Consider the following 19,396-nt stretch of genomic DNA (forward strand, 5'->3'; position numbering starts at 1 on the left):
CTACTTCCAGACACAAATGAGACCACTGACCATTTTACTCGCTCTAGCAGAGCTGGTTAGGCAGTTGTGTTAACCAGAGCGTTGGTGACCAACTGTGCTGTTGGAAACAATTTAAATTACGCTTTTTTGCCGACATTTACTGACACCGGCCATATTCAACGGGTGTTGAGCGCTCGTAAATGAATTATTCTGCGCTCTGGTACACTTAGACGAGAGTGCTCTGAAATCTGAGAAGATAGCCAGAGCGAAATTACAAAAGCACTGAATGTCCATTGAGAACGCACAACGACTATACCATTTAGCTAAGCTAAGAATGACGGGAATAGTCAAGTCAATAAACATTGGGTAATTAGATAGCCTAGAGTTAATATACTGTCAAGTTTGATGTATAAGTACTAATGTTAGGTAGATGGCATATTGCAGCAGTATGTACCGGTATGTTAGCTATGTGGTTCGTAAGGACAGTGTAGCTAACAAATTGTCAGCCACCATAACGTGTAAAGGTAACTTATTTCAAAAGTCATTACTTTGTAACATTGAGAAGCAAGCTACCGTGAGGAGGCGCTCTATCGACTGCGGCTTGAGCATGCTTTTGGTGCACAGTCAATAGCGCACTGGACTTCGGACAAGAAGGTTTAGGGTTCGAAACCTGCTCTCTGCTTGTTTAATTTGAAGTCATGCACAATTATCAGTTTATTATTTGGTTTATATTGCCCATTCATTGTCAGTAAGAGACACAGTAGTACATTGGGACCCAAAAGCACAAATCAGTGCTCTAACTCCCACTTGGTCGTTAGGGCAAATCTGGTCTGTGATAGGACAGGGGTTTTTCACACCTAGCTCAGCTATTAGACTATTCTTTAGTAAAGGTTGAATAATCTATTGTTCAGCTATTAGCCCCCCTCCCCAACTTGCAACAAATTGATGTATTTTTGTAGAGACTAAAACTTTATTTTCAAACAAAAATAATTGTGCTGAAAGCAAAAACTAGGCTTCAAAATAAAAAATAAAAATGTGCAATCAAATATTTTGAAATAGAGCAGAAAACTGTATGCATTTTATTCCACAGAAATATTGAGATTTTTTTTTTTTTTTTTTTTAAACAAACCTCCAATTTAATTTCGCTATCACCCACCCTCCATTTTGGCCATTTTTTGAGTGTCAGTTTGGCTACAAACAATACTGTTCAGCCTTTCTTTCCGACACAAAGGAAGTCATAGCAGACACCTACGAAGGACTGTGTGATGATGGCATCTCAGGTAAGCAGCACTGGGCGTTCTTCCATCCAATTTCTACATTGCTAGTAGTTAGCGCCTAGATTTGGCATGGGTCCCCAGATCGTCAAAAAGTTCTACAGCTGCACCATCGAGAGCATGGTTGCATCACCGCCTGGTATGGAAACTGCTCGTCATGTGGCCGTAAGGCGCTTTAGGACCTAGTATTTAGCTCCTACGATTCAGTGTCGGTTCATAACATTCTACTATAACTAACATTCTACTATAACTAACATTCTACTATAACTAACATACCATACATACCATACAGTAGAATGATAAATCATGCAATTATTATTCTCAAGCAAACCAAAAACATTTAGCTACGAATGCCTGTGCTCGCCATTTTCAGTTGAATTCATCTAACCTTCTTTCATGGCAACTCATAAGCAGGCCATGTCCTATTTGTTTCATAGTCAATATATAATCACCTTCCATGACAGTGTAACGGTTAGCTTTTTTTTACAGAAGGATGAAAGAATACAATATGTCTGTCAGGGAATGCTATTCTGATATGTCAGATGAAGAGTTAGACCAGAAAGTCTGGGCCATTAAGGCAAGGTTGCCCCATGTGGGCTTAAGAAAGGTCAAAGGAAGTCTCCAAGCAATGGGCCATCGTGTACAATGAGAAGAGTTAGGAGTCTTTGCAGCATGTAGATGACTCAGGTATTAGATTTTATCGCTGGCAATAGTGTCCATAACCAGAGGTAATTAAATTGTTCTGTGTTCTTTTTCTCTCTTCCTCTCTGCCTGTCTTGTTGTACATGGAACCTGTCTTAATTATTATTAAAACCCTTAAGATGTCAGCTGCTAATTTAAAGATTTACACCACAAACACTCAGCCATTTTCACTGGACTATCAAGCACCTGTCGCTGCCAAATGTATCGTCACTAATACAGATTTGTTTCTTTTGAGCATTCCAGATTCAGCAGGTGGAGGACCTGCTTTATCAGGAGGATAATCTGGAATCACTGGCAATGGGGTCATTGTTCCTGACATCCCATGCCCCGTCTACTGAGAATCTTGCTGTGCTGCAACGTCAAATGAACCCTACCACTGACTCCTCATCTTTTGGTCAGGACATACACATGCTCTTCGATTAGTTATGAGTCTAGTTATGAGTCTCCAGCCTTTTTAGGTGCAGTCCTTCCACACTATGTAGGATATTGTTTTAGCACCAGTGCCACTGTTGATAATGGCAAACATTTGTATTTTTTGGAGGAGGGTGAAAGGATAGATAGCAGGCCCAGCTGTACATTTACTTCCCCTGTAATATTTTGTCAGCCATCTTTGCTGAAGAACGTCACCAGGGACGGGTGGCTCACGTCAAATTCGTCATTGGAACCACTCAATATGATTGGTCATATAAAAACCTTGGGACCTAAGGTCTGGAGCAATGAAGCCATGACGCTGGGTATTTATTTTACCTTTATTTAACTAGGCAAGTCAGTTAAGAACAAATTCTTATTTTCAATGACGGCCTAGGAACAGTGGGTTAACTGCCTTGTTCAGGGGCAGAACGACAGATTTTTACCTTGTCAGCTCAGGGATTCGATTTTGCAACCTTTCGGTTACTAGCCCAACGCTCTAACCACTCGGCTACCTGCCGCCCCACCTCTAAGTCCCGCAGTGTAAGCTCGCAACTTTTAAAGGAGGAACCACTGTACAAATTTCTGGGCTAACAATGTAAGAAATACATAAAAAACTAAATACTGCAACGTTTCCTAAGAACTAGAAATGAGGCAGCCCTCTATCGGCGCCATCTACACATTCTTCACATCCCAGTTAGTGAGCATTTCTCCTTTGCCACGATAATCCAATCACCTGACAGGTGCGGCATATCAAGAAGCTGATTAAACAGCATGATCATTACAGAGGTGCACTTTGTGCTGGGGGCCCTAAAAAGGCCACTCTTAATTGTGCAGTTGTCACAACACAATGCCACAGATATCTCAAGTTGAAGGAGCGTGCAATTGGCATGCTGACTGTATGAATGTTCACCAGAGCTGTTGCCAGAACATTTTATGTTCATAAGCAGCCACCAGTCATTTTAGAGAATTTGGCAGTACGTCCAACCGGCCTCAGAACCAGAGAACCCGTGTAACCACGCCAGCCCAGGACCTTCGCACCTGGATTCTTCACCTGCGGGATCATCTGAGACCAGCCACCGGTGCAGCTGATGAAACGGAGGAGTATTTGTCTGTAATAAAGCCCTTCTGTGGGGAAAGAAAAATCATTCTGACTGGCTGGGCATGGCTCCCCATGACTGCGCCCCTGCCCAGTCATGTGAAATCCATGGATTAGGGCCTAATGAATTTTAATTGACTGATTTTCTTATATGAAAATTGTTGAAATAGTTGCATGTTGCGTTTATATTTTTGTTTCGTATAGTAATTGCTAGTATCCAATTCATATTATGGTTTCTGTCAGCCGACAGGTAGCCAAATATGACCGTTTGTGTTAGCTCACCCATTCCTCAGTTAGCACTAGGACTAACGTAGCCTACAGTTTCCGATTTGGATGAGAATGGCATTATACTGGTGCTACTTCGGGGAAAGTCTTAACATCTGCATCCAAAAATAAACTGCGTACAACTGACTGTTGCGTCGATCATAAATAGACATTCTAATCAGACCAGTTTGAGCATACGCTGTAGGGACCACTGTAAAATCATCACACCTGTGTACTCGTACATGTCTACAACTGCCATGTGAGGAATCGTAAATGACTCGTTCCAGATAATTTCATCTTGTTCTTGATACCATGTCTTGTTTTGTGTTTTGGCAGATTTCATGTCAATGCTAATATGGCTAAAATTCACTAGTTAGTTAACCAACAACTAACAATGTATTTGAGAGACAAGTGCTCATTGTATAAAATGTATATGTTCTTAATAAACATTGTTGACATGTAAAATATAAACAGTCTGTTTTGCCCCATAGTTGCGCACGCATCTGTTTTGTTGGTGAAGTGGCACAGTGGTCTAAGACACTGCATCTCAGTGCAAGAGGCGTCACTGCAGTACCTGGTTCGAATCCAGGCTGCATCACATCCGGCCGTGATTGGGAGTAGGGCGGCGCACAATTGGCCCAGCGTCGTCCGGTTTTGGCCGGGGTAGGCCGCCATTGTAAATAAGAATTTGTTCTTAACTGACTTGCCTAGTTAAATAAAAATATTTTTAGACAGATTAAGCAAGCACACACATTTTCTTCAGGAAATGTACTTTTCCTAGTTTAGTCATATGGAGTTGCAATGTCCCACAAATTCAATACCCAAATCAACTTGAAATATCTACAAAACAAGTTTTGCAGCTACATAATCCAAAAGGATACAGAAATAAATTAAACTTACATTTGAGATTTACAAATGATTTGAGTCACATGATTCTATTCATCATGATTGAACCAAATTCCAACTACTACAATGAATCATTCATTTTGTCAAAAATAGTTTCATATGAATCATCGATTATGTATTTTTTATTAGAAATGTTGGGGAGAAATGTGAAGCGGGGATCCATTAAACAGTAAAATCAACTTTGTTGGGCCTAAGGAGAAGAGTTAAAGCAGAGTAACAGCAGGGGTTCTGACTTGTAACCCACCTAAATTAATTTAATGGTATTATTCCGCACTAGACAAACACACCTATGTCTCTAAATACTACCAAGATTTCACCCGCTAACCGCCCAAGAGAACCTGGTTGCGACACACCATTCGAAAAACGCAGTGAATGCACTAGTGATCAAAAGCCCCTCACCTGGGTTTGCGGCCCCTCTGTCTGGGAGGAGAGGGGGCGCTCTTGCATTCTGAAGGAGGATGGGGCAGGGCCTGCACCTTGGGTTTTCTCCCTCTCTTCACCTCTTTTGGTGCCTTCACCTTCCTGGGCTCCTTGAAACTGCGCAGTAGCAGCTCCTTCCCTTCTTTCTGCTCCCTCTTTTTATTTGGTTTCATGTCTCTCTCCAAGCCCTTGTGCTGCCAGGCACTGCCAGGCTCACCCCTCTTGTCTTTTTTCTTTTGTTTCTTCTTCGCCCACCGCCCGCCCCCTCCATCGTCCTCCTCGCTGTTGAGGGGTGATGCGGGGGCGCAGGGGCTGAGGCTGGCCGAGCTGGTGCCCGCCTCGCCCATCCTGGGGTGCTTGGAGTTGGCCATGCAGTGATTGGTCTGACCACCACCAAGGTCCCTGATCTGGTCCTTAGAGCCCAGGGTTCCCCTGGGAAATGGAGTTTGTGCATTTTGGGCAGTTGCATTAGAGGCTGCTGTAGCTGGAGTGTACTTTTGTAAGTGGGTGGTGGACATCTGGAAAAGAACAAGAGTGGTGCAATGAAGATACAGAAAGATAAAGGGATAGAGAAAAAAAAATGCAGGTCATGCCTCCATCTTGCAGTCATAATGAGAGTGAATGGTCGTCACAGGGCGTACTTCTGCAAATGTAAACAATGTCTGCAAGTGTTCAGAATCACATTACACAATGGCAACAAAACTTGGGCTTTGAGTGAAGTCTCAGTAAAATTCTCCACATATTCAGAGACCCTAATATAGTGACAAATCTTTCCGCGTCAAATTAGAGGATAAACCCAAAGCCTGCAAATCCTCCGATATGTAACAGCATGCTCAGAATTCCATTAAGGGTCTCCATGTCCTCGATCCCTTCCTCAAAATGCACAGCTGGGCTGTCATAATGCAGTTAATTATATGGAGAAACCAACTCAACAATAAAACTTCCCCATGACGCATTATGACTACTCCTTGAAATGCAAGCAGTCAAAGAGGGCATGTGCTGGTTTACCGATACAGCGAAGTTGTGCACAATACTAATAAGCCAATGCAGATGCATAGGACCCCAGAACCTACACCTGATGCAATAGGTCTAGACTTCTCCCAACAGTGACAACAAAATTATAGATTTCGGTGAGGATGCGTCATTTGAACGGGAAGTTTCCATCTGACATATTTTGTAATCAAGTGAGTGCAGTTTGGTTAAAAAAAGACGCAGTTAGGTGGAGGATGAAAGTCTGTATGAAACCAATTTTATTAGCATGGCATTGCAAACTGGGCATAAATGAAGATTAGAATCTAGAAATATGAATTAAAGTCCCCGTACAGCTGTTTTGAAATCCATAAATAATTTCTGGGTAACAATAAAGAAAAAAAAGAAAAAAGATCCAAATGGTAAAATTACAAACATTTAAATAAAAAATAAAAGAATTAAAAAAAAAAAAAAAAATAAATAAAATCGCCCACCCCCCCTAATTTCTCAAGCAAGCATTTTGCCAGGTCTGTCTGGGAGTGGCCTAAGACGCAGAGCGGGGGAGGGGACCGGCCAAATAGTTACAATGGAATAGTAATACCCAATCCACACTGTGGAGCATGTTGCATCAAATCAGTGCAAAATGAGAGATCTCTAAGCTGAAAACAAGTTGGCAGAGACATTTGAAAGTGTCTTATTGGTCTATTATATTATTCTTTCATGTGATCACTTGAGGAACAAGACTCCAACAATGCAAAACCTGCCGAAAAAAAGGTCATGTAGCTGTTCCCATAGACTTTCAGTCATTGCGCTAACGGCAGTAAGCAATTGCACTTCAAACTGCATGCACAGACATAAAAACGGTATCCATGAGTAAAGTATAAAAAAGGGCTGGGGGTTCTACTAAGCTAACATATGGAATTGTTTAAGAGTCATACCAAGGATCATTTAGCTTTTTGATTTAGAATTTTAGGACCTCTTTTTAGGTAAAAAAAAAAATATATATATATATATATATATATATATATATATATATATATATATATATTTTTGATGAAACATTGAATTTGTCCTTACTGCTATTAGCCCATAGAAATTATGTATCATAAGGAAGTCTCAGTCCTATATCTGAGCGATATGAAAGTTCAGGACCTTTTCTATATTTTTTACCCACATTAAATACATTTTTTTGGAACTAACTCCATATATACACTTTCATTAATTTTGATTTTTTTTACTGGTCCTGGGCTACCTTCAGACAAGTCTTGTGGGCATCCTAGAGGCGTCAGTAGACGCCGACTCTAGGGCGTTAACTGATGACATTTCACACCATCCCTTCAAAAGCGCATCTTGGCAGAAATATATATTTAAGCAAATATTCAATTTTTTTGAAACCATATTTTTTAAAAGGGGCCCGCTGCCAAAATCAATGTAGGGTAAACACTGAACCAGCAACTATTGTGAAATAATAGTGATCTAATTAATTTCACACTCAAAAACTATTTAGGGCATTTCAATAACATTATTTGGATATCTTGTCTTCGAAACATATTGGCATGCATTTCAAAATACTAAATAGACCAGTGTAGTTTCCAAACACATTTAAATACTCCATGCATTAGAACCCAGGTCTGTTTGGTCCTAGGGGTATTTGAAATTACGCATTTGGAAAATAGTATTTGAAAATAGTTTCACATAGAAGTAGTTGATTTGGCCACACAATTTGAAAATCTCAAAAAATAAGTATGCCCATTTAAAATACAAATACTTAAGGAAGCATTCTAGCAGATAGCGCAATGACGAAGTCTACGGGTAACGCTAGTAAGCATTGGCTCGCGAAACTACCTCTTCATTCAAACTGGACAGAGACATAAAAATGGCAGTTCGTCAGACTCTGGGGAAGTAGATAAATGGTCACATTGACAAAATTCCGAAGCAACCCTTTAAGTAAGCATGTATTTGAACTCTGGCATGTTTATGGTAACTTTGGCCCTACCCCCTAAATCGCATGTAATGAACATGATATTCTAAGAGCTGTCGGTTTATACCAAAATATGGTAGGGTTTATGAAAAATTGGCTGTGTGTGCTAAGCAGTGTGTCATTCACTCATATTTCTGAGCATGTGTCAAAGAACCTACTCAATGATCTGAAGTTGACAACAATTGGTATTCCCAAACTGGGGTAAGCGTACTAACGCAATGCCGTCAGGGTACTCCACATAAAAAAAAGTAGCCTCGTTTCACTGCCAAAAATAACATTAAACCATCTAGTGTTCAGTGAAATAACAATGTCAAAAACAGGTAGCCTAGTCAAATAATTAACATCCAATCACAATCAACCGTTACTCTCTCACGGGAATTCCGTATGTAGCCAAACGTAGCTGCTGCTCATTCCATTTGCTTGAAAATGGTCAAGAGTACAGGCCTTGGTGTAACGTTCATTTCTTCGACGATAAACGCAAATCCGACCATCACCCATGGTGAGACAAAAAAAAACACGACTCGTCAGTGAAGAGCACTTCTTGCCAGTCCTGTCTGGTCCAGCGACAGTGGGTTTGTGCCCATAGGCAACGTTGTTGCCTGTGATGTCTGGTGAGGACCTGCCTTACAACAGGCCTACAAGCCCTCAGTCCAGCCTCTCACAGCCTATTGCGGACAGTCTGAGCACTGATGGAGGGATTGTGCGTTCCTGGTGTAACTCGGGCAGTTGTTGTTGCCATCCTGTACCTGTCCCTCAGGTGTGATGTTCAGATGTACCGATCCTGTGCAGGTGTTGGTACACGTGGTCTGCCACTGTGAGAACAATCAGCTGTCCGTCCTGTAGCGCCGTCGTAGGCATCTCACAGTACAGACATTACAATTTATTGCCCTGGCCACATCTGCAGTCATCATGCCTCCTTGCAGCATGCCTAAGGCACGTTCAAGCAGATGAGCAGGAACCCTGGGCATCTTTCCAGAGTCAGTAGAAAGGCCTCTTTAGTGTCCTAAGTTTTCATAACTGTGACCTTAATTGCCTACCGTCTGGAAGCTGTTAGTGTCTTAACGACCGTTCTACAGGTGCATGTTCATTAATTGTTTATTGTTCATTGAACAAGCATGGGAAACTGTATAAACCCTTTACAATGAAGATCTGAGAAGTTATTTGGATTTTTACAAATTACAAAAAGGGCTGTTTCTTTTTTTTGCTGAGTTTATGTGCAAAAGTACTCACAACTCGATGAAACCTTCACTCTTGCGCAGACATTTAGAAACAAAAAAACATGTTAATTAAAAAAATTATCCACTAGAGTTTAATAGAGAATTAAGACGACTTTCGAGTAGTAAGACATGTATAAAAGCAACAGATACCATTAATAAGAAGGGGCTAGAAGTGTCTTATATGGTGAGCTACCGAGTGGCTAGGACAGGCATGCTATTGTGGAGGAATGAATTCTTCCTGCTGCCGCAGATATGGCAGGGGGAAAAGGCCCCACATTTTTTTTTTTTTATCAAATAAAATGTAAAAAATGTACAGACAATGCCTTCATCAAACAACACTGTTTTACGATGCATCAGTGACATGGCAGGAGATGTTTTGAAACAATTACTGCTTTGCATACAAGCCAGTGAATTCTATGCGTTACAGCTGGATGAGTCAAGACGTGGCAGGCCTGGCACAGCTACTGGTGTATGTCCATTACTTTTACAATGGGTCAATTAAGGAAGACATCTTCTGCAAACCACTGGAAACCAGGAGAGGATATTTTTTAAGTACTGGACAGCTTTGTGACATCAAATGTACTTTGGTGGTCAAGATGTGTTGGTATCTGTACTGATGGCGCAAAAGCCATGACAGGGAGACATAGTGGAGTGGTGACGCGTGTGCAAGCAGTTGCTCCTTACGCCACTTGGGTACACTGCAGCATCCATCGAGAGGCTCTTGCTGCCAAGGGAATGCCTGACAGCTTGAAATACGTTTTGGACAATATAGTGAAAATGGTTAACTTTGTTAAAGCATGGCCCCTGAATTCTCGTGTGTTTTCAGCACTATGCAATGATATGGTATGAGCAGCAGCAGCTGAAAAATGAGCTCCTACAAATATTGACATTTACATGGTTTTTAGAGTGAAGTACATCGGAAAAAAGCAAAAGAAAACTGCAAGACTGAATAGGAGAAAAAACAAGCAACAAACAAAGAAGATAGGCTTGTAGTTATCTTAGCAAGCTGAATTGTTTACCAGTTGCTAAGCAGTTGCTAGGGACTCTTTTGGAAGAAGCTAGCTAGCTAACGAAGAACAACAAAGAATATCTAGTTAACAGAAGAAAAGAAAGAGAAAATCAGGACAGAAGAAAAAGGATATCAAAGTGAAACAGTTCTCTAAAGACACAGGAGACAATAATACAAGAAACAACACTTCTGTAGCTTGTCAACTATGTGTCTGTCTATCCCTGTTCTCTCCTCTCTGCACAGGCCATACAAACGCTTCACACCGCGTGGCCGCTGCCACTCTAACCTGGTGGTCCCAGCGCGCACGACCCACGTGGAGTTCCAGGTCTCCGGCAGCCTCTGGAACTGCGGGTCTGCAGCCAACAAGGCTGAGTTCATCTCAGCCTATGCTACCCTCCAGTCCCTAGACTTCCTGGCGCTGACGGAAACATGGATTACCACAGATAACACTGCTACTCCTACTGCTCTCTCTTCGTCTGCCCACGTGTTCTCGCATACCCCTAGAGCATCGAGCCAGCGGGGTGGTGGCACTGGAATCCTCATCTCTCCCAAGTGGACATTCTCTCTTTCTCCCCTAACCCATCTGTCTATCTCCTCATTTGAATTCCATGCTGTCACAGTTACCAGCCCTTTCAAGCTTAACATCCTTATCATTTATCGCCCTCCAGGTTCCCTTGGAGAGTTCATCAATGAGCTTGACGCCTTGATAAGTTCCTTTCCTGAGGATGGCTCACCTCTCACAGTTCTGGGTGACTTTAACCTCCCCACGTCTACCTTTGACTCATTCCTCTCTGCCTCCTTCTTTCCACTCCTCTCCTCTTTTGACCTCACCCTCTCACCTTCCCCCCCTACTCACAAGGCAGGCAATACGCTTGACCTCATCTTTACTAGATGCTGTTCTTCCACTAATCTCATTGCAACTCCCCTCCAAATCTCCGACCACTACCTTGTATCCTTTTCCCTCTTGCTCTCATCCAACACTTCTCACTCTGCCCCTACTCGGATGGTATTGCGCCGTCCCAACCTTCGCTCTCTCTCTCCCGCTACTCTCTCCTCTTCCATCCTATCATCTCTTCCCTCTGCTCAAACCTTCTCCAACCTATCTCCTGATTCTGCCTCCTCAACCCTCCTCCCTTTCTGCATCCTTTGATTTTCTCTGTCCCCTATCCTCCAGGCCGGCTCGGTCCTCCCCTCCTGCTCCGTGGCTCGACGACTCACTACGAGCTCACAGAAAAAGGCTCCGGGCAGCCGAGCGGAAATGGAGGAAAACTCGCCTCCCTGCGGACCTGGCATCCTTTCACTCACTCCTCTCTACATTCTCCTCTTCTGTCTCTGCTGCTAAAGCCACTTTCTACCACTCTAAATTCCAAGCATCTGCCTCTAACGCTAGGAAGCTCTTTGCTACCTTCTCCTCCCTCCTGAATCCTCCTCCCCCTCCCCCCCCCTCCTCCCTCTCTGCGGATGACTTCGTCGACCATTTTGAAAAGAAGGTTGACGATATCCGATCCTCGTTTGCTAAGTCAAACGACACCGCTGGTCCTGCTCACACTGCCCTACCCTGTGCTTTGACCTCTTTCTCCCCTCTCTCTCCAGATGAAATCTCGCGTCTTGTGACGGCCGGCCGCCCAACAACCTGCCCACTTGACCCTATCCCCTCCTCTCTTCTCCAGACCATTTCCGGAGACCTTCTCCCCTTCCTCACCTCGCTCATCAACTCATCCTTGACCGCTGGCTACGTCCCTTCCGTCTTCAAGAGAGCGAGAGTTGCACCCCTTCTGAAAAAACCTACACTCGATCCCTCCGATGTCAACAACTACGGACCAGTATCCCTTCTTTCTTTTCTCTCCAAAACTCTTGAACGTGCCGTCCTTGGCCAGCTCTCCTGCTATCTCTCTCAGAATGACCTTCTTGATCCTAATCAGTCAGGTTTCAAGACTGGGCATTCAACTGAGACTGCTCTTCTCTGTGTCACGGAGGCTCTCCGCACTGCTATACAATTAATCTTCTCCTTTCCCCCTTCTGATAACCAGGCGGCGAATCGCATCTCTGCATGTCTGTCAGACATATCAGTGTGGATGACGGATCACCAGCTCAAGCTGAACCTCGGCAAGACGGAGCTGCTCTTCCTCCCGGGGAAGGACTGCCCGTTCCATGATCTCGCCATCACGGTTGACAACTCCCTTGTGTCCTCCTCCCAGAGTGCTAAGAACCTTGGCGTGATCCTGGACAACACCCTGTCGTTCTCCACTAACATCAAGGCGGTGACCCGATCCTGTAGGTTCATGCTCTACAACATTCGCAGAGTACGACCCTGCCTCACACAGGAAGCGGCGCAGGTCCTAATCCAGGCACTTGTCATCTCCCGTCTGGATTACTGCAACTCGCTGTTGGCTGGGCTCCCTGCCTGTGCCATTAAACCCCTACAACTCATCCAGAACACCGCAGCCCGTCTGGTGTTCAACCTTCCCAAGTTCTCTCACGTCACCCCGCTCCTCCGCTCTCTCCACTGGCTTCCAGTTGAAGCTCGCATCCGCTACAAGACCATGGTGATTGCCTACGGAGCTGTGAAGGGAACGGCACCTCCATACCTTCAGGCTCTGATCAGGCCCTACACCCAAACAAGGGCACTGCGTTCATCCACCACTGGCCTGCTGGCCCCCCTACCTCTGAGGAAGCACAGTTCCCGCTCGGCCCAGTCAAAACTGTTCGCTGCTCTGGCACCCCAATGGTGGAACAAGCTCCCTCACGACGCCAGGACAGCGGAGTCAATCACCACCTTCCGGAGACACCTGAACCCCACCTCTTTAAGGAATACCTAGGATAGGATAAAGTAGTCCTTCTAACCCCCCCCCCCCCCTTAAAAGATTTAGATGCACTATTGTAAAGTGGTTGTTCCACTGGATATCATAAGGTGAATGCACCATTTTGTAAGTCGCTCTGGATAAGAGCGTCTGCTAAATGACTTAAATGTAAATGTAAATATGGGCAGCGACCATGTAACACTTTTACAACATACAGAAGTGCGCTGGTTATCAAGGAGCAAAGTATTAACATGTTTTTTTTTAATTGAGAGATGAGCTTAAATTTCTTTAGTCACCATAATTTTCACTTGTCTGACCGCATGCATAATGATGAATTTCTCACACAACTGGCCTGTGTGGATGATGTTTTTTCCTCGCCTGAATGATCTGAATCTAGGATTGCAGGGACTCTCAGCAACTATATTCAATGTGCGGGACAAAATTGATTAAGTTGGAGCTCTTCTCTGTCTGCATTAACAAGGACAACACACAGGTCTTTCCATCATTGTATGATTTTCTGGTTTGCAAATGAACTCTAGCTTATGGACAATGTCAAATATGATATAGCGAAGCACGTGAGTGAGTTGGGTGGTGAATTACGCAGTTACATTCCAAAACGGATGACACAAACAACTAGATTCGTGATCCCTTTCATGCCCTGCCTCCAATCCACTTACCGATATCTGAACAAGAGAGCCTCATCGAAATTGCAACAAGCGGTTCTGTGAAAATTGTATTTAAAAACAGAAGCCACTGCGAGATTTCTAGATTGGGCTGCGCTCAGAGTTTCTTGCCTTGGCAAATCACGTTGTTAAGACACTGAAGCCCTTTGCAACCACGTACCTATGTGAGTGGATACTCGGCCCTCACTAGCATGAAATCTAAATACAGGCACAGACTGTGTGTGGGAAATGATTTAAGTCCGAGACTCTCTCCAATAGAACATTGCAGAGTTATGTGCATCCTTTCAAGCACACCCTTCTCTGTGGTGAGTTATTCACAATTTTCAATGAACAAATAAAGTTTTATATGTAAGATGGCTAAATAAAGAGTAACATTTGTGATTATTATCATTTGCGCCCTGGTCCTATTTGTGCCCTGTTGTGACAAACTCACACTCAATTCTTATGTTTAAGAAATATAGTGTGTGTGGCAGGCTTACAATGGCAAAAAAAAAAAAATTGAGAGTGCGCTGATCCTGGTGCTTGAGGTGGTACGCAGCCGAAGGTTAAATGTTTGAAGGGGTATGGGACTATAAAAAGTTTGGGAACCACTGGACTACAGGCTTGATATTGAGGGAATGCTGGTTAAACTCCATTGGCAACTATACTGTAATGAGTTGTGTAGGCTAATCATTTGGTTGTCTGGATTATCAAATTGACCGGCATGAATTAATGTGTAGTAGTAGAACTTGTGCTCGCAGATACTTAGTGTGTGACAAGGACCAGGTTTGTTAAACTGTCAAGGTATGTATTGTGGTACAGGTTTGGAGTACCCGATGTCCCCAGTTTTTGGGGGGGCCCAGATTTATATTTTAATTCTGATGGGTGGGCCATTATTTGAGCCATGACATTTTTACGCAAGTATAAACAAGAGCTAAATCAAGCCATTAGAGAAGGTCATACACAGAAAAGCTCGGCATCCATCGCCAGGATGTCTGAGTCTGACCCAATCTGTTCCTCTATGCTTTTGTGTTCATATTGTGCTACAAAATGATGAGCACATCATGTAACCATAATCAAGACTCATTCTAAGATGTACACTTACAGCTACACAGTAACAAAGACAAAAGTAGTCTCAGAAAGCATTAAAAAAAAAAATATGTAAACACCTACTGTTCGAGAAAAGCCCTTGATTTAATATAGCAACACTAATTGTATCCATGAGAATTAGCAGCGATATCACATCCCAGTAGAGAATTATGTGTAAAAGCAGATATGGCACACTTCGTGTGATAAGGGCTATATTGGTGCAGTCCCATTTTGAGCAACATGTTATTTATAAACCAAGGCTGAGGACATGTGGAGGGGTATATGGGACATCTCATGCACAGGAGGATAATGTCAATGAATCAGACTCCCAGCGCCGGGAATCAGGGCCATCGCCATGGAAACAGGCTCTGTATCAAGCAGCAATGTAAACATGCCGTCTCTATGGTAACCCTTTCGTTACCAGCTGACGGGACTATTTTACATGTCATCCATTTTGCACTTGATCAGACAGATGCTACCTATAGCCTGCCCCCCCTGCTTTGGTCAACAGCTGCTTTCCCCAGTCTTCAGGCTGGGATGAACAATCAAAAGGGAGAAGGTCAACCACAAAATATGACAGTCAGTCTCTCACAAATAGAGCTCTTAATTAGGTTTGTGACCTTAAACAAGTTCAGCATTCATCTTGCCTATAAAAAGAATGCTTTTGTTTTTTATATGAATAGAACATAAAAACAGACCATGGTATGTATGATGTAAACAACACCTCCCCAAGTGAACCGACCTAACACACTCATACAACGTTCACCAGCCTGCAAACAATGGACAGGACAAGGCTGCAAACAGACAAACTGGTAGCGCAAAGATTGAATAAGATTAGAAAAGCCATGGACATGTCTTACTCCAAAATCACAGGAACATTCCTTCTCACCTTGCTCCATACTGCCTCCTTTCATGCCTTCTGTCTGTCACCATCCCTGTCAAATCCTAGTGTAGTAGTCCACAGTGTAACCCTCATCCAGGTTCCCATCTCCAGAACCACAGAGCTGCTGGCACATTGTCCTGAGGCTTCATGGCTCTACATTTCCCATGCACCTTCATTTGCGACTGCACGCACAGCGCCCAGTGACGTGCTGCAGTGTACACGCTTGCCAGCCAACTCGGTCAAGCACAAACAAGCTGCCTGCAATCAAATTCCCTATGAATCAATACAGCCTTCCGAGCTGCTGAACACCACAGATGCAGTCAGGTCAATGCTTCCCTGTGCCTTCTCCCTAAAAACACTGACACCTATCCAGCAGAAATGGTAAGGCTGCTGCCACAGGACGCGTCGGGACTGGGCTTCATTCAAATGTAACCTCTCAGGAGAAGCATGGGGCTGCAGGGTGGTTTGGGTAGGGAAATCCAGAGAGGAGTGCCAGAAGGAATTCAAGCTCATGGGAGAGCAACATTTTTCTTCTCATGTGAAAGGGGAGGGCATAAAGTGGTGGGCATGGGTTGAGGCAGTTTCTGAGCAAGAAATAAATGAGAAACAAAAGAGACTAAGTGAGATGGACAAGTGAAACAGTTGAAACTGCAGTTGTTCCATGTACACAAAGCTTGAGTGTTACCTGTATGGTTTATACACAGGCTAACAATACCAATGCATCTGATACATTTCAGAGGGAGGTAATTTCTGGGCAATGTAAGTCCATTTAGGGGACTGCTTTTGGCCCCCAGAGGCAAAGGTTATGCGTCTTTAAAAAGGGACACAACTTGACATGATTTTTGCACTTAAACTTGGCTGTAGTCACTTTCCCGACAGTGTTTTTCGCTTCAGGTAGTGATGTACCAATGACATTTCTGGCCGATAACGATATTTTCCTTGCAAAAAATAAAAAACGATACCGATATTTAACATTCTAGCGGTCTTAAGTATTTTAGTATTGTTATATAGTTACACACACAGGGGTCTAAGGAACTGCATCTCAGTGCAAGAGGTGTAACTACAGTCCATGGTTCAAATCCAGGCTGTATCACGTCAGTCCCATAGACCTGCGCACAATTGGCCCAGCGTCGTGCAGGTAGGCGGTTAATGTAAATAAGAATTTGTTCTTAACTGACTTGCTTAGTTAAATAAAGGTTACACAGACGCAAACAAAATTACTTTTTGGTGTGTATGTACGCATGTCCCCATTACCAGTAAAACAGTCAAAACCTATGTATTTTACTTGCTGTAATGTTTCGTTGTTCATTTGTTCAGTCATTTCATTCTCAACTAGGATTTCTATGGAACGCCATTTGGGTCTTTGCATGTCAAAAGAGATAAACGTTAAATAACACTATTTGACATATGAAATAAGCTTGTTGACCAATCAGGACCTGAATATGAATGCACGTAACAATTTTACGTGATCATTAATTTACGTAGTTATTACACATTGATTAGACTGTCACTCGCATTTCATATGTCACAATGATTCATCAATACATATGCTATGACGCTGGTAAAGTAGTTTCGCGCACCTACAGTGCTGGTCCAATTTTTTTTTAAAGCTAGCTAGCTCATGGATGCAAACAATGTTCTTCCCCAAAAACATAACAAAACGACCATCAAAACGACCATTAACTAGCTAACTATACAGCTAGGTGTCATCTAAAATAACCCTAAATTATAAGACAGTTCTTATTTGATTAATGGTGGTAGGACCCATCTATGTGAAGCTAGCCACAAGGATTAGCCACAATAGTAGACTTTGCGGTTAGCCTTCAAAATAAAAAGTATGTCATTGACAGTGACAATGAATGAATAAATAAATACAAATAGTAGGATCATGCTAAACAAGGTTGGAACGTACAAGCATGTGGGAACAGCAGACTGGGATAAGGGTTGATTATGTCCGTAAACATACATGCATGTTTACAGACATAATCAATCAATCCTTTTCCCAGTCTGCTGTTACCACATGCTTCAAGAGGGCCACCATTGTTCCTGTTCCCAAGAAAGCTAAGGTAACTGAGCTAAATGACTACCGCCCCGTATCACTCACTTCCATCATCTCTGAAGTGCTTTGAGAGACTAGTCAAGGATCATATCACCTCCACCCTACCCGACACCCTAGACCCACTCCAATTTGCTTACCACCCCAATAGGTCCACAGACGACGCAATCACACTGCCCTAACCCATCTGGACAAGAGGAGCACCTACGTAAGAATGCTGTTCATTGACTACAGCTCAGCATTTAACACCATAGTACCCTCCAAACTCGTCATTAAGCTCGAGACCCTGGGTCTCGACCCCGCCCCCTGTGCAACTGGGTCCTGGACTTCCTGATGGGCCGCCCCCAGGTGATGAGGGTAGGCAACAACATCTCCACCCCGCTGATCCTCAACACTGGGGCCCCACAAGGGTGCGTTCTCAGCCCTCTCCTGTACTCCCTGTCCACCCATGACTGCGTGGCCATGCACGCCTCCAACTCAATCATCAAGTTTGCAGACGACACTACAGTGGTAGGCTTGATTACCAACAACGACGACGAGACGGCCTACAGGGAGGAGGTGAGGGCCCTCGGAGTGTGTTGTCAGGAAAATAACCTCACACTCAATGTCAACAAAACAAAGGAGATGATCGTGTACTTAAGGAAACTGCTCCACCCACAACCGTAAGGCTCTCCAGAGGGTAGTGAGGTCTGCACAACGCATCACCGGGGGCAAACTACCTGCCCTCCAGGACACCTACACCACCCAATGTCACAGGAAGGCCAAAAAGATCATCAAGGACAACAACCACCCGAGCCACTGCCTGTTCACCCCGCTATCATCCAGAAGGCGAGGTCAGTACAGGTGCATCAAAGCGGGGACCGAGAGACAGAAGCTGTTTTTCAATCTCAAGGCTATCAGACTGTTAAACAGCCATCACTAACATCGAGTGGCTGCTGCCAACATACTGACTCAACTCTAGCCACTTTAATAAATGGAAATATTGATGTAATAAATGTATCACTAGCCACTTTAAACAATGCCACTTTATATAATGTTCACACACCCTACATTACTAATCTCATATGTATATACTGTACTCTATACCATCTACTGCATCTTGCCTATGCCGTTAGGCCATCACTCATTCATATATTTGTATGTACATATTCTTATTCATTCCTTTACACTTGTGTGTATAAGGTAGTTGTTGTGAAATGGTTAGGTTACTTGTTAGATATTACTGCATGGTCAGAACTAGAAGCACAAGCATTTCGCTACACTCGCATTAACATCTGCTAACCATGTGTATGTGACAAATAAAATTGGATATATACACTGCTCAACAAAATAAAGGGAACACTTAAACAACACAATGTAACTCCAAGTCAATCACACTTCTGTGAAATCAAACTGTGCACTTAGGAAGCAACACTGATTGACAAATTTCACATGCTGTTGGGCAAATGGAATAGACAACAGGTGGAAATTATAGGCAATTAGCAAGACACCCCCAATAAAGGAGTGGTTCTGCAGGTGGTGACCACAGACTACTTCTCAGTTCCTATGCTTCCTGGCTGATGTTTTGGTCACTTTTGAATGCTGGCGGTGCTTTCACTCTAGCGGTAGCATGAGACGGAGTCTACAACCCACACAAGTGGCTCAGGTAGTGCAGCTCATCCAGGATGGCACATCAAT

General features: G+C 43.5%; 1 protein-coding gene across 9 annotated transcripts in view; it reads right to left on the reverse strand.

The window, feature by feature from the left end:
* The window catches only part of LOC106582632 (ATP-dependent chromatin remodeler CHD6), a 117,080-nt gene that overhangs the window by 89,834 nt on the left and 7,850 nt on the right, over nucleotides 1-19,396 (reverse strand). For 7 of the 9 annotated variants that reach the window (XR_001323356.3, XM_014165873.3, XM_014165874.3 and 4 more), the window contains one exon: nucleotides 5,032-5,570. Coding sequence is in view for 8 of the 9 variants with exons in the window: in XM_014165873.3 (XP_014021348.1) it covers nucleotides 5,032-5,570 (539 nt within the window). In the remaining variant the exon portion in view is untranslated. Of the gene's footprint in view, nucleotides 1-4,300; nucleotides 4,459-5,031; nucleotides 5,571-15,669; nucleotides 16,357-19,396 lie in introns of those variants that run through there. The other 2 variants (XM_014165877.3, XM_082967337.1) reach the window with 2 other exon arrangements.

This window comes from Salmo salar, chromosome 22, assembly GCF_965601325.2.
Source record: "Salmo salar chromosome 22, fSalSal1, whole genome shotgun sequence".
Taxonomy (NCBI): domain Eukaryota; kingdom Metazoa; phylum Chordata; class Actinopteri; order Salmoniformes; family Salmonidae; genus Salmo; species Salmo salar.